The sequence below is a fragment of the Berghia stephanieae genome, chromosome 13 (assembly GCF_034508935.2).
Source record: "Berghia stephanieae isolate SIO BIC M18660-M18661 chromosome 13, UCSD_Bste_1.3, whole genome shotgun sequence".
Lineage (NCBI taxonomy): Eukaryota > Metazoa > Mollusca > Gastropoda > Nudibranchia > Aeolidiidae > Berghia > Berghia stephanieae.
Window position 1 is genome coordinate 39598401 of NC_088372.1, and position 16898 is coordinate 39615298.

Sequence of the window (16898 nt, forward strand, 5' to 3'; positions counted from 1 at the left end):
TATATGTAATATGTATTATGTATTATTATGTAATATGTATTTCTATTTATAGTATGTATGATGTATGTTATGGTATTTAGTATAGATAAGTAAATATGTTCTGTATGTTTGTATGTATGTATGAGTATGTATGTATATAGTATGTATGTATTTATGTCATGTATTGTATGTCTTAAAAATTATGAAATTTTTTATGTATGTAGTAGAAATTATGTATGTATGTAATGTATGTATGTATGTATTAAATGTAGAAATGTATGTATTGTATGTATGAAATTATTATAATGTAGTATGTTATGTATGATTATGTATGTTGTATGTATGTATGTATTATGTATTATGTATTATTTAAATGAAATGTATGTATGTATATTGTATTAATAAGTCTTATGAAATGAAATTAATGTATTATGTATTAAAGTAAGTATGAAATGTTTATGTATGAAAGTATTATGTATGTATGTATGAAATGTATGATTTAAATGAAATTATTATACTTAAATTTAAAATAATTATTAATAATACAAAATTACACATACAAACACCTCCCACAAAATAAAAAAATACATAACAACAACCATCCACAAACAATCCATCAAACCAAAAATACATACATACAAAAAAACAAAACAAATCCCATACATACATACATAACCATACAACAATCCTACATACATCCCATAACATAAATACAACACAACATACATACTTACATACATACATACATACATCCCATACATACATACATACATAACAAACATACATACATACATACATACAATTACAAAAAACAATTACATAAAACCATACATACTACATACTCATACAACAACATCCAATAAAAAAATTACATACTTTTCAAACAAACTTACATCAACATACAACCATCCCATAAAAAATACATACTAATACATACATACATACAAATCAAACATTACATAATCATACTAATACCATACATACATAATACAAAAACCATACATACATAACATTACATTACAAAATCATAACATACAAAAACATACATACAATTACATACATACATAAAATTTAACATACATACATACCATACCATACATACATACATACATACACATCCATACTACATACATACAATACATAATACATACTACTTTAAAACATACATACAAAAACAATACATACATACAATAAAAATACATACATACAAAACACTACATAATACATTACATACATACTATCCATACATACATAACATACTTTACAAAAACTATACTTTAAAACATACATAAACTTTACATACATACAACAATACAATACATAACATACATACAAAACATACATACATACATACATACATTACCTACATACCATACATACAATACATACATACATACATACATACATACCTATACATAATACATAAAAAACAAACATACATTACATACATACATACATACATACAATACATCACATACATAATCATACAATAATACATTACATACAACATCCCTACTTTACATACATACATACCATACATACTAAACATACAAAACATACATACATACATACTACATACATACAATACATACATACATAAAACATACATCATACATTAATACCATACATACATACATACCATAATAAAAATACATACATACATACATACATACATACATTACATACTACATACCATAATCATACATAATACATACATACATACATACATGCACGAATACACTCTTCTCAAGTTATACGTGGCATCGAGAAGACGACTAAATGCACGAAGACACTCTTTTTAAGTTATATGCGGCATCTAGAAGACGACTAAATGCACAAACACACTGTTCTTAACGGATTTGGAGTTGATGGAAAGAGTGCTGTTGAGGCCCTATGAGTCGCCAGGAGCCAAGGGGATAAGTCAAGTAAGTCGTTATGTACGAATAATTCCTTGAATTACTGAATGTGATATTCTGTCATGGTTTGATGGATTTATGAGATTTGGGGTTTTCAGTTTCAACCTATATTTAGATTAAAACTGCGCCCAACACCAAAACAACGGCTAACGACAAAGGGAGATACGTTGTCCTTTATTCGACGCCAAATCAGTGCTTGATGACTTCACCGTTCAATCATTGCAATCGTAAAGCCTACACACGCATACGGTATTCAAATGAGTTGACCGTCCGATTGATCCAATGTTATCGACAACAACTCACCTGGTGAATCCACATTCTGGGAATGTACAAACAGTCTCCGGGTTCCATGTCAACAATGGTAAAATTGGCTCCTTGGAGTGTAAAGTAGTGGTTCAAATCCACACTGTCGACATCCATATAGGAATATCCCCGATTCAGGTCATCGATTATACTCTAAAAAGATGTGTTTCAATACAATAGACATTTCTGATCTCTTGAGTTTGAAATTTTGTGCTGTTTTTCAATCGACACGTAAAAAACTACTCACAACAAACCAATTAAATTTCATCATCATCATCATCATCATTATCATCAAACATCATCATTCATCATCATCATCATCATCATCATCATCATCATCACCATCACCATCATCATCGGCAGCATCTGTCATCTACCCCCCCCCCGCCCCTTCTCATCCTCTGATCATCCTCTTCATAATTTATCATTATCATCACTGCATTAATAACATTAAATACATACAAATACTGTAACAGAAATAATAACAATAAAAACAAAAAACAAAATGTCAACAAAACACAAATATATGTATTATTTCCACAGCTCAAATAGTAAAAATCCAGATTCAAAAAAACTGAATTCTACAAATCATTTTGCAAATTCAAAACTCACCCCTACTTCATTAGTAAGGTGGATTCAGGAGCACAAGATGTTTCCGACCTCATAGAGGCAATTGATATTGTCAGCATCGTCATAATGGACTACAGATTTGGTCCGCCGTCACTCATCCACACATATGTTATATGGGGTTCACTGGGCAACAAGCACTTGAGATACTGAGGATCAAAGAAGGAGCAAAAAAATAAATTCCTTTTTAAAAAGTAAATTCATGTGGCAATCTGGCTTAGCGGTACGGTCTTTGCTTCGTACCGAAGTTTTATCAAATTCGTATTATTTTTCTTGGGGATTTCAACCTTCATGTAAATTATCCAAATGATGCGGTATCTCTTCAAAATTTTTAAACATTTTGAAATCTTTTGACCTAATGCACCTCGTAAATCCATAAATTTGGCAACACTCTTCACCTCCTCATAGTAATGCTCATGGCAAATCCATAAAACACATTGTTGTGAAGAAGAATCATTTCACATGTCACAAATCATTATTTTCAAAACGATCTTTGAAAAGTCTATAAGACCGCAAGAACGTTCCACTTAAGGAAAACAAAATCAATTCAAATATGTAATTTTAAGCATGAGTGCTATCTAATAAAATGATCAACAATAGAGGACATTACCTCTTTAGATATGCAGTTAAAATTTATGTATTAGAAATTTAATTCTCAATATTATTAATTAATTGGCATTGTATACTGATTATATAATTGATTAATTATATATATGCATAAAACTTACATATAGCATTTTGCGGTTATAAGAAGCTATTAGCTCTAAAACGATACGATACGATTCGATAAAAATAATTCCATGACTCTCTATACAGAATACTTGACAAACATGCTCCAATGTGTCAAAAGAATATAGCTGTCCGGTCAGAGACAAAATGGTTTACCAATAAAATTCACAAAATATAAAATAGGAGAAGACAAGCTGAACACCAATGGAAAATTACCAAACTGTAAAAAGACAAATTGGTATACATATCGATTTAAAACAAAACCAACTGAGTAATTGAAAAGACAACAGTTGATTATATTCAGAAGAAGTTAGCAGATCAAGACAAAAATAACTTAGCAATATTTAAAATTATAAATGGTCTAATCAAACGTAAAAATACCTCCAACCCTCCAACCCGAGATAAAGAACCATTATACAATGTTTTTTCCTGGACAATATTCACGGAAAATATAAGGAAATATAATAAATGGTCCGGACAAAATAGCAATTTCTTGTTCTAGCATCAATAACAGCGACGTAACACCTTCCAATCTCGAATTCACACTTTCGATCTTAACGCCAACAACCTGTGAAGAAATAAGTGATATAATCAATAAGTCACCAACACAAAGCTGTGATCTCAGTCCATTACCAACTTGGATATTCAAAAATTGTACAGCAGAATTATTTAAACCAATTGTCTCAATTGTCAATGATGGGCTTCTTCTGTACTTAAAGAGTTCAAAGAAGGTCATGTATCTCTCATTCTTAAGAAACCGTCACTCAACAAAGAAACAATGCATAACCAATTCCAACCTTAGCTTCTTATCGAAAAAACTTGAAACGGTTCTATCACATAGGATTCAAACTCAACACCAACAATATTAATGTGCCCTATCAGTTAGCATGCCGTAATGGTCACAGCATAGAAACCGCGGTCCTACGAGTTGAAGACGATATAATCTGCTCACTAAATGGCAAAAACCATGCAATCCTTTGGCTCATAAACTTCTTTTACGTCACACCAAAAACCATTTTGGCATTACAGGTAGCGCCTATCACTGGATTAGGATTTATGTCAAAGAGCTCTCACTGAAAGTTAACACCGAAGGTTTTCTTTCTAATTCTTTTAAATTAACGTTTAGAATACCTAATATTTTTCACACAATCAACCCTGCATTGTGCAAAGAATAGCAAGTGACAATTTGCGGCATGCCATGGGTTTATATAACCATGGTGAGTAGTATTCATAAGACGACTGAGAAGCGTTGTCAACAAAAGATAGCCTAACAACAAGTTTGAAAAATAACAACCCATGGTCGCCTCAAGTTAATTTCCCATTGAGACTTAAGCTCGTTCTACAGTAACGTGACAAATACGTTAGGTGGATATTGACACTATATACTTTTCATTTATTTGATTATCGAGTATGAATAGCTTCTGCGCTGTGTGAATTGAACAATTCACCTCGTCCTAACTCAATTTGCGGCGCCGCCCTGTGGCCGACGCTTGGGTTATTCCAGTCTTCCCTTGGAATATACCCTTAACACAAATTTCCAAGGACTCAACTATGCGCCGCTCAGACCGGGCTCGAATCCTATACGTTCCGTTCTGCAGGTGAGTGTCATACTATAAGACCACATAGGCGCAATTTTTTTAATTTTAAGATGTACTTTTTGACATACCTCAGGAAAAAAACGGTTCTCAACCATACATGCCAAAGCGTATTTGTTAAAAGATTTTGATAACGCCTGTGTTAAAGCATTTTTGATACAAGCATGTTGTTTAAACATTTGTGATGATCATCTCAAAACCATATCATGTTAAGGAATTCAAGTGTAAACAGTACTCTGAAAAAAACATGTATTTAATAATTTGTTCAGAAACCTCATCCTTCAAATACCGATCGATTTAAATGTCCCTCTTCTTGGCAACAACTCTGAAACCTTCTTCCAAGTTCTTCGTTTGTCACAGGTTTGAGCCGTAGAGCAAGAGTTTATCCTGGCTTCTATAGCTTGAAACATAAATAATAGCAATTTCATATTTGGATTGAGGATGCTAGTTTATCGCAATGTGATTTCCGCTAGATCTTACAGACCCGGCTGCCCAATCACTACTGGATGGATAGATGGGTCAGAAATAAAAATTTCGACTGCACCAAGAATCGATCGTTGTTCCTTTAGGTGTGAAAGGAGTGCTCTACCTACTAATCTATGAGGACATCTCCATCATATTAAGTTTCAGAATTACTTTACAACACAACAATGCTAAAATTTACATTGCCTTAATCTCATGTCCGTTTTTATTCCTTTTATGTTTTGTTATATGTTTGTCATTTTATTTGTGTGTGTGTGTGTGTGTGGGTGTGCGCGCGCGCGTAATGTGTGTTTACCTCTTCCTGCAACATATATCTAAGTCTTTTAGATTTTAGGAATTTGCAGACATTTTCTGATTAGTATTCAAACTGAGCTGCAGATTGTGAAGAAGAATGGGAAAGAAGAAGAAGAGGAACATGTGGAGGGAGTTGGAGGAAGAGGACGAGAAAAAGGTGGAGAAAATTGTTATAATTACCTGAAGTGGACGAGGTAATGTCAAGTCACTATTCAGAAATGGCGGCAGGTAGTGGACAAGATATACGTCGGTTTTGTCATAGATTTTCAAAAAGTTATGCAACTTCAAGTGTGACTTTGCTCCTGTCCTATTCTCCTTCTTTCCCATTTCAATTTTGACAAGATATTCGCGATTTTGTTCACGGAGACTGACCTGAGATAAATAATCGTCTGTCCATTTGTTAATTACAGGGTCAGAGATAACTGCCCGCTTCATAAGAACAGGTTTGGAGCGAAGGAAATAATTTGAAAAGAAATCGGTGGGTTCTGGAAATCCATCCACTTGTTTGACGTTGGTTTTGGTTCCACTCTCTCCAAAAGGTTTCAGGTGGCCCTTGATGTTGTTGTTGTTGTTGTTGCTTTTGTTCTGGTCGTCGTTGTTGCTGATTTCGATGGTTTTGACAAAATGGTCACATGGTAAGGTAAATGTTAGTAAAAACAAAAGCACAAGTCGAAATCCGTTGTACATGGCCTCAGAAATGTCACTATTTTGTCTATGTGTAGGGTGATGGATAGAACAATGAGATGTCTTAGGAAGTCATAATTGACGCTTTGATCAACGAGCACGTTTCTCTACCTTCGCTTTTGGAATAAACGAAAATTTTAAAGAAAGATTTTAAATTAAGTTCCTGATTGATAAAAAAAAAGTAAAGGTTTACACAAGACACACAAATGTAAGTGTCAATAGAAATAATGACGCAAGTCTAAATCAGGTACATGTTGTCTTATGATTATCAATGTTTGTCAAGGTTTGGGCTATATATTGCTTTGGGGGACAATAGTATGTTTTAGGAAGTCTCAATAAACGATATCAGCAACGGGCATTTTACTTCTTCGATTATGGCAATAAATAAAAATAAACTTTATTTAACTTTCTCATTGGTTACGGAAAAAAGCCAATCTGTCAAATTCCCACTGCCCATCCCCTCCCTCCTTCACTTGTTTGGCGTCATCAACTTGACGCAGTTATATGGATGTTTCAGGGATGAGCCAAGACGACAGAACGCCACAAGGCGGTGGCTGGTGGTCATCACGCTGCTCAGGATCTTGCCAAGGCATGCATGCTTATATCCACATATCATCCGGCCATCCCGGTCTAGATAGGAACAACACTGTCTACGAGCAATACTTGCATTTAATAACTTGCTGTCTTATCAACTATTTCTTGCTGCTAGAGAGATTCGCTATCGAGTCCAAAAAGATCCAATTAGATAATGCAATAAAAATCACGTGGCCAGGCATGAGTGTAATCCCACAATATTTCAAGGATGGTCCAAGCTCAGCTTTTATGAAAGCTAATGGTCATTCAGAGCATTAACTTTCTCCGCCCAAGGCTAAGAGGTATCTTTTTGTTCAGGAGCCCAATCTTCTAGAATCACATGTTACAATTTATCCGCTGGTGTCGAGAGAGAGGAAAACTCTAGATATTTAGGCATTTTTTCCAAGGGGCTTAGAGGAAAAGAGAGATCCTGAATGTGACGGACAACATTGAGAGGGTTTGACCTGCAAAACATTTACAAACAGACAAGCACAAAATGGACTAAACTACGGATTCTTGCTATTTTCCTGTGAACCACCAATGCAACGGGGGCTACTAAGACTGCAACGAAATGATTGACAATTCCTTTCTTGGAGAGACGATCTATAACTACTGGTAAAATATCCTATTGCAAAAACACTTTCAATAAAACCCATGCCAAAATGAATACACTCTCGACCTCAATTACGTAGCCTGAGATGGGACAGATTGTCTGGGATGAACTCCCACATTTCCAGCACGAAAAATTCTTATCATAGCTTTGGTGACAATCCCGAATACGTAGTCTTTTCCTATTGGGATATTTGACAGCTGGGATAATTTAGTTCCAATATTGCTATGTCACAGGTCCCAAAACCAAAAAGATAACCAGATTTAGAAAGCTAATGGTTAAGACTTGCAGCGCTCTATTCCCTGGGGGCAAACGAAAATTTTATAATCCTTCTTGTACAAAATAGTTAAAAAGGCTGTACCTAAAATATCAACAGGACAAGTCACATAGCGAACTGATAGACTACTTCAGTACACGTAAGGAAACAAAGTTGGTAAGAGGCCATAAAAAGTGAGCTACCGGGCATGTTTGGTGATAATTACAGGATCCGGAATGGAAATTTGTGAGAATGCATAGGAATGTGATTAAGAAACCATCGACATTACAATAAACGAGAGAAGTAAATTGGTCCCAAATACATGTCCCAGCGCTTTGTCTGAATACGTACAAGGTTAATTCTGAGGGCGTTCCCTCGAAAAAAGATCGCACTGGACTACGCCGGCCTACCCTCTGAGAAATAGGCGAGAACATCAAAAACTTAAATCATCAAAGACATGAGGTTACACTGCTTTCATATTAGTAGTGTAGCATACCTGGACCCTGGGACATTGGACCAGTTGGCAGTCTTATGTCCTTCAGGGAAACAAGAAATAGTTTTTTCCTTTCTGTAGCCAAGGGCGCAGTCAGCTACACATCCATCTTATTCCAATCACTAAAAGAGTGGATATTACTGAATTTATATCCAGAGTAGGCAGGTTTCAGGGACAGGAAATGCCCATCGGAACAAGAAATTGCCCCCAGTTTGCAATTTGAAACAAGTTTTTAACTGAAGCAACGAACACGCACCTTATCAAAGTTTACTATAAGGTAGGGCGCTATGGAATGCTGGAAATTGTCTAATTTGAGTATGAGCTACACGACAAACATTTTCAATACAATGTTCGAAAATGTGAACAACTGGGTTATCGCTTATCATATTGGGAACCTAACCAGCCTCCAGAACATGTGCTTTGACATGTAATAGCTTTGATATGTGGTAGCTTTGACATGTGGTAGCTTTGACAAAGTGATATCATGAGCAAAACACTTCAAGAAATGTTGCGACTGTTTTCTGACTAAGCGACTTTGCGCATTTTCCGAAATACACAAGTCTATTAAACACCAGTCACTCTCATTTGGCGAAAATTCTGGGCCGCAATTTACCCCGTATGTCCATCTCAAGGGAATATAAAACTCAACAGTCAACTGATGAAGTTAGTAAGAAATACTTGGGGTCCCGATATGTAATCCTGAAGATGACCCAAATTAGGACTCAAATAAGGAACGTAAAAGTTTGAAAGCGAGTGCCACACTTAAAAACCAGAATTTGTTTTTACGTCAGAGATATCAATGTAAGTACTATTTAATCAATATTCGCCTTTCGTCTGGTATTATAGCACGGTCATTCGAACAACCTAACTTCAAATTAAGTCAAAACTAACCAAATAATAATTTCTGTATGAAATCCAATTCTTCCTCTGAATGAAGAAAAATAAAACAGCTTACGAGTTACTCAATTTACATAATTTAAGAATAAAACTGACGTTCAATCTCAGGTTCATGCCGAAATGATACAAGAGTGAGACGATAGTGACAAACAATAAACTGTTCGTCCTAAACAAATTGGGAAAAGGCAACGCTATTATACCATAACGATGAATAATATCTCGACGATTTCAAAGCTGTATATCAATTGGTGATTATAATGTCAGATGGACGATTGGAGTTAGGGCTATTAAGACCCATACCTTTCTCTAACATCTGTGACTCTGGTTTGATAACAACCAAACACACACATACACACACAGCTAGGGAGAGAGAGAGAGAGAGAGAGAGAGAGAGAGAGAGAGAGAGAGAGATTGACAGATTTGCAGTATCTAATGTTTCCGTCACCATTCGTCTATATATCAAAATAAGCACAACTCTTAGAACGCCACATGAGCGAGCCACGATCCGCTAATAATTAGAGAGTGTATGAATACAAATTGTCACGTGCTCGTCCGATTCCTCTCGGCTATCTGTACCAAAACAAAACAATACTTGGTGAGAGAACGTTCCAATTGTTTTGTGACACTTTCGTTATATGCCGTACGGCGTGAGTCGTACGTTTCAAAATCATCGTGTGTCTATTTGTTAATTGGATTCAATAGTCTGATGTCACGTCGCCCAGCAACGGCGGCCATCGTGGTTCTAAACAAAGAAAATCGGTTTTTTATTCTTCAGGATGGCTAGAACTTTTCATATATCTTGTGATCAGAATGTGTAAAAGTCAAATCATGATCAGATTTATAATGTTTTTTCCCCTCTGAATACGCATTTATGCTCGTCAGAAAAAATATTTCACAAGGGCGTCCGCCGTTGTTCCGATAGTTTAGAGCCAGTTACGAAGCTACCATGCGTCTTTACGAGGGAAGTGTCGTTACGACTGTTGAAGCGTATTGCAGGGTCAGAGATAACTGTCCGCTTCATGAGGATAGGTTTGGAGCGAATGAAATAATTTGAAAAGAAATGTCTGTTCTGCAAACCCAGTTATTTGGAGACCATCAAGGTGACGAACGGCAGAGATGGCTACAAGGGCATGATAATAATAATAATAATAATAATTATAATAATAATAATAATAATAATAATAATAATAATAATAATAATAATAATAATAATAATAATAATAATAATAATAATAATAATAATAATAATAATAATAATAATAATAACAATAATAATAATAATAATAATTTATTGCATCCCAAAAAGGAAATTTTTTGTACAGACGTGTTATAATTTACACAATAAGATAAAAATACAATGGAAATAGAATGTATATATATATAAAAGGAACAGCTCCATAACCAGAGCTGTGCTTTCTAATATAAATAATTTCAACACTGTAAAATAGTTAAAACTGTCACTATAAATTGGAAATTAAAAAGATTGCAAAACAAATAAATTAATAAATTAATATTTAAATTTTTTGAAAGTAAAAATGCGAAATAATTATATAAAATGATTATTGCTTGCTGTTATAAAGCCTAATACTGGACGGTAGAAAAGGTTTTCGGTGTCTCTCTGTTTTCGATGAAATAGAGAAAGGGCGACCACTTCTTTCTGACATAATAACTGATGGTCTTAGTGGATGATATTGGCCATTTAATATTTTAGTTATTTTATTTATACAAAATTTCTCGTATAAAAGATTTACATCGTCAACATCATTTATATAGCGTTTAATGGATTTTTTAATATTTGAATTTATTTTGTTCCTTTCCACTGCTAAGCAATTGCCTCCCCAAGCTGTTATACAAAATGACAAAACACTTTCGATTACTGCTCTATAAAATAATGTGCAGAGGGTTTTATCTATTCTAAACTGAGAGAGTTTTGATAAAAAAATATGTACGTCTGCACATCTTATGCCTAATTATTTTCAAGTGTTCATCCCACTTGAGCCTGTCATCAATTGTTACACCAAGGTATTTGTATTGAGGAACTAGCTGGACGAATTGGTCCTTTAATTTTAACGGTCCTCTTGGTTCCTTCACTCTCCTAAAGTCAATCACTAGCTTCTTTGTCTTGCTTATGTTAAGCTCTAGGTGGTGGGCATCAATCAATTTCTTGCCTATAAGCCACTTTTTTGTCATTTGTTATGAGGCCTTGATGAGCGGTGTCATCTGCAAACTTTATTAAAGGGACACTTAGGTTTTGACTTCTACAGTCATTCGTGTATATTGTGAATAATGCAGGGGACAATACACAACCTTGAGAAGCACCAGTATTTGTATTGATACAGGAAGATATGTTTTGTCCTAATTGAACATATTGTGCTCTATCCTTAAGAAATTTGAGCACCCAAGCAATTATATACGTTCTTAAATTCAGACTAGTCAATTTTTGAACAACAAACTGACGTTGCATTGTATTGAACGCTGAAGAAAAATCTGCAAAAAGCAATCTGCAATAGCTCTTAGCGTGATCCAGATGCCTGTAGATGTTGTTTGTAAACAGCAAAATGGCATTCTCTACGCCACGTCCTGGTTTGTACGCAAATTGATGACTATCACTCAATGGCATAAACTGGTTCCTAATTTTAACAAGAACAAGTTTTTCTAAAGATTTCATAACTATTGAAGTCAGTGCAACAGGTCTGAGATCGTTCATAGATTCAATTTTTTCTTTTTTTTTTGAACATGAATAATTTTTGAAGTTTTCCAAATTTCAGGGATCGAAACTCATTGGAGGGACCAGTTAAACTATGTGTATAAGTGGGGAAAAGCTGATGGGCACATTCTTTTAATAATTTTCCTTTCAATCCATCCGACCCAGGAGCCGTCCTCTCGTTTAGTTTCGAAAATACGAATCTCGTTTCTTCTTCACTGACCTCAATAGTCATTTCATCTTCCAAAGCCCTGTCTAATTCATGTTTTTCATTTTCAATATCAAAATTGTTGTGTCGAAACGTGAATAAAATTTATTTAGAGTGTCAATTTCGATATCTTCTGATATAGTCGTGGGCTTTGGATTATAGTTAATAGCAGTTTTAAGCCCCCGCCACGTGTCCCGTATATCCCCAGAAGAAAAGCATTTTTCAATTTTATTTGTACTTGTCTCTACAACTAGATATTACCCTCTTTATCTCTTTTTGTTTTGTTTTCAGATCTTTTTTTCCACTAGTAAAGAGAGTTTTCTTTTGGTTCAATAAAAGTTTTAGATCTTTTGTTATCCAAGGCTTGTTGTTAGGATAATATTTTATACAAGACACTAGCTGTTCACAAAATTTTAAATACTCACTCACACAGTCATTCAGCTCATCCACACTATCACATGATTCGGTAAACACATTCCAGTCAGTGCATTCAAAACAACCACACAACTCCTCACACACACTTTCGTTCATGACCTGAACACACTTCACTACTGGCTTACAACGTTTGATGACAGGGTGATATATAGGTAATAATAATAACATATTGTGGTCCGATGAACCGAGTGGAGCTCTTGGAATACATTTATAGGACTTGTCAACATTACAGAAAAATAGGTCGAGGTTCGATTTGTCACGAGTAAAGCACTGAACAAATTGTGAACGTCCAGGAATTATTATATTATTGTAATGATTAATAATGATCAAAATGAAAACACAGTCAGGCGATTTGCTTTTTTCATTTTCCACATGACTTATTAGAGTTTCCATGGCAACATTTGGATTAGCACTGGGGGGGAATGTAAACTGTCGTGATTTTGACTTTAGAAAATTCTCTAGGTAAGTAATATGGCCGTGCACCCACTGTCAAAAGTTCAATGTTGTTGTTCGAAATTGACGAGATATTATTTATATTGTTGGGGTGACACTAATTATTGTTTATGTATACGCACACACCACCGCCCCGTTATTTGTTTGAACTGTCTCTACCGGTCCGGTGTAGAGAATAGTTGTCGATTTCGACGACAGATGATGGTGTGTTGGGTGTCAACCAGGACTCTGTTATACATATAATAGAGGCTTGTCTATAATCGCAGCTATGACGACACAGTGAGCACAGTTCATCTATTTTATTTTTCACTGAGCGCACATTTCCAGTCACAACGCAAGGCAAGAAAGGACGATTGTGTCGAAGTCGGAATTTTGTTTTGATTCCTCCTTTCCTCCCCCTTTTTCTCGGTTTCATGAACGATGTGTCAATCGGTGGTGGAGGGGGGGGGGGATTCTGGTCTCAGTAAACGAAACGTAGATGTTGAATAGGAATGAAATGGGGGAACATAGGTTTGGCTTGCCAGATTATTTCTAAAAATACTGGCTAAAGACATTTGATTACAAAGTAAAAACATGATAACTATTGCACAGGAATAAATCACAGCCATTGTAAAAATAAAGTGTCATTTTTATAAATAAGAATTGTAAGAATATCCAATAAAACTTGTGAAAACACAGAGCACTGACAAAAACACGTCTGCAGTCGCCGGAGACCAGCGCCATGATCGCCCACGCTGGCAATCAAGGCACCAGATGATGACCTTACACCAGTGCCTGCTCCCTAATTTGTCACTTTTTTCTTGCATCAGAGACATCATGCATCGACCAATGGCTCAACTCATGTATCGAATTATGGCTCAACAAGCGTTTTCCATCTTGTATTGTGTCACTGACATTCGGAGAGCCTAAGTTAATTTTATAGGATAAAACTAACTGAATTAAAAAAATCTCCTCTTCCTGAATGAAATACAATCCCTCGTAAATATAAAAAACTCACGTTTTACTCAATATACACAAGTCAATGATATAAATGTATGTTCAGTGTCAGGTTCATTTAGACGTGACACCAGATTGGTGCAGTGAAAACAAACTCAAAGACTTCTTTTTCTAGAATGAAGTGAGAAGTTCCTTAATTTCAAACCGCACTAAATAAAATATTCAAGTTTTCTCAGCTCTATATAAAAATGAGCTTTTATATAGAGCAATATCCACTAAACGTACTCAATGTGCTTTACAAGGTGTTCCTGACCAACAGCAACACGTAACAAGTAGAACGAGACATGACGCCTGTTAGGCAACATTACAATTTGTCCACTTTACATCTGAATACGGTTAGAGAATGTGAATAAAGATCCTTTTCCAGAGACCCAGCTATACGCCAAGCGAGGCTCGACCCCAGGACATTCGGATCCGAAAGCGAGTGTCATACCACAAGACCACACATCCGCACAACCAGAGATGATGATAATTATTATTATTGTAAGATGGACGTTTGGAGAAATGATGACAGCGATCTGTCTCTCACATCTGTGACTGCTTTAAAACAAAAACATATAGACAAATATAGACACACACACACACACACACACATATATATATATATATATATATATATATATATATATATATATATATATATATATACACACACACACACAGAAATCACAAAAGCAATCAATTATATTTAACAAACAATTATCATTCTTTTTCATAGGGCGACATGTGTGGCTTTGTGGTCTAGTGGTATGAAATCGCCTTTGGGTCGGTAGGTCCTGGGTTTGAGTCCCGCTCTAAACGGGGCATATTTGAGTCTTTGGAAAAGGCTTTTTACTCAAAAATATTCACTGTATTCAGGTGTAAAATTAGTACCTGAACGTTAACAACGTTGTCTGTGTCGGGAAAAAAAATTGAAATTTCACCTTACAGGCGTTATGTCTCGTCCTACATTTTAAGTGTTACTGTTGGCAAGGGGGCCGTGAACAGGTTTAGTGGATATTGCGCTATATTGAATGCAAATTATAACTGCAGTGGATTTATTTGTCTTTTTTTCTTCTCTATGTGTACACGTAGTGAAGTTTTAAACACATTCTAAATAGATGACCATTTGATATGAACGATATGCGTGCACGGCACATGTCCTAAGGGTGTGAAACACAAAAGGTACACAGTATAAAAATTGCCGAGTGTAGGGTATTATTTATGCCCATACTTCTAATACAAAACACGTTGAATGTGCACAAACGCGTGCACAGGCTCTCTCTCTCTCTCTCTCTCTCTCTCTCTCTCTCTCTCTCTCTCTCTCTCTCTTTCTCTTCCTATCTATCTATCTTACTCTCTACACACGCACGCACACAAACACATTCATATATATACACACACACACACACACACACACACACACACACCTGCTTTATACATACGCATATTTTGCGGTGTCGAGATGAGCTCGTCTGCATTCCATTTTAGGCCGAGAAACGACAGCTCCCTTTGTTTGATTGGACATTTTGAAGCTAACTCGATTTGTTTAGCAACTCTTATGATATTGATTCATTTAGTATCATGTGATTCCGTACACATATACAACATCTGATATTCCAACAGTTACAAAGCACTGTTTTAGTATCTGATCCATTTTGAGCTGGATAATGTCTTAAGATAAGTACCTACCAGATGAAGTCTTTTTAAATTTATACCGCTCAAAAGATGAGTTGAAAGTTGTGAAAGATCGACATGTCATCAAGCGTGCATTCGCTTATTTGTATGATATCTCCTCTACAGTTGGAGTTTTGTACGTGGAATTTCAAGATTAAGGTCTTTTGGGTCTAGAGTTCACAGTTTGATTTTCTGCTGAAGACAAGGGATTTGCCAAGTCTGTAGTCCTGTATAACTTCTCCGTCACTCCAATTTGTTCTAGCTTCTCCAGCTTACGGTGAATGGGAAATGTCCTTGGTAGGTGAATGATCTATGTTGCATTTTTTACAATGTAATAGCGGGCACACAATTAAAGTTGATTTCTTTATTCAAAACGTTTTGGAAGTTTTCGACATCAGATATTTTGAAATATATTTCCTCCTCCTTCTGATTTTAGAGTGCAGTTGATTTTTTCATGGTTGAATTCCGTTGAAGCGTTCAGTCCTAAAATGTTTGGGCTCTAGGAATCAACAAGTTGGAAATCTTAACTTCTCTCTTTGAACTCCTTTGATCAGCTGTTCCAACAAACTGTCCTCACCCATGGACCTGAATGATTCGAAAGTGACACATTAGGGATCAGACCTGGTGCGATATAAAGATCTGAAAAGGGGGTACAAAACAGTGCCAGGCAGAGCAAGACAGAAAAATGCAAGAAAGAACCCAATGAAATTGAATTTTGATCTCCAGTCGAGGTTGGCTGATTTATTTGGATGTATTTTTCTATTTCGTGTATTGTTCTTTCTGCTTTGCCTGGCACTGTTTCATAGAGACAATTATTCAGATCTGTATCAGATCTTTATCTTATTCCAGTGTCTGCTCCCTAATATGTGACTTTAATAGAATTGAGCTATCAGCGGGAATTTCTTTCCCTAGGGTTCATCTAGAGATTTTCTATCTTTTGATGTCAGTATCATTAAAATATTTTATTCATAAACATAGAGGGTAGATGGCCCCCATTATTGGCTAGA

General features: G+C 35.4%; 3 protein-coding genes across 3 annotated transcripts in view; all 3 read right to left on the reverse strand.

The window, feature by feature from the left end:
• LOC144959063 (tRNA wybutosine-synthesizing protein 5-like) overlaps positions 1-16898 on the reverse strand; it is a 297326-nt gene that overhangs the window by 59354 nt on the left and 221074 nt on the right. The gene's annotated exons all lie outside the window — the stretch shown is intronic.
• LOC144958943 (uncharacterized) overlaps positions 1-16898 on the reverse strand; it is a gene marked incomplete in the record, with an annotated part of 58616 nt that overhangs the window by 22237 nt on the left and 19481 nt on the right.
• Positions 2900-9606, reverse strand: LOC144958945 (uncharacterized). Its single transcript, XM_078891242.1, has 3 exons — positions 9536-9606; positions 6107-6726; positions 2900-2974 (listed from the first exon to the last, which is right to left on the reverse strand). Exons 2-3 carry the CDS (start codon positions 6611-6613, stop codon positions 2900-2902), a joined length of 582 nt encoding a protein of 193 aa, XP_078747368.1. The 5' UTR covers positions 6614-6726; positions 9536-9606.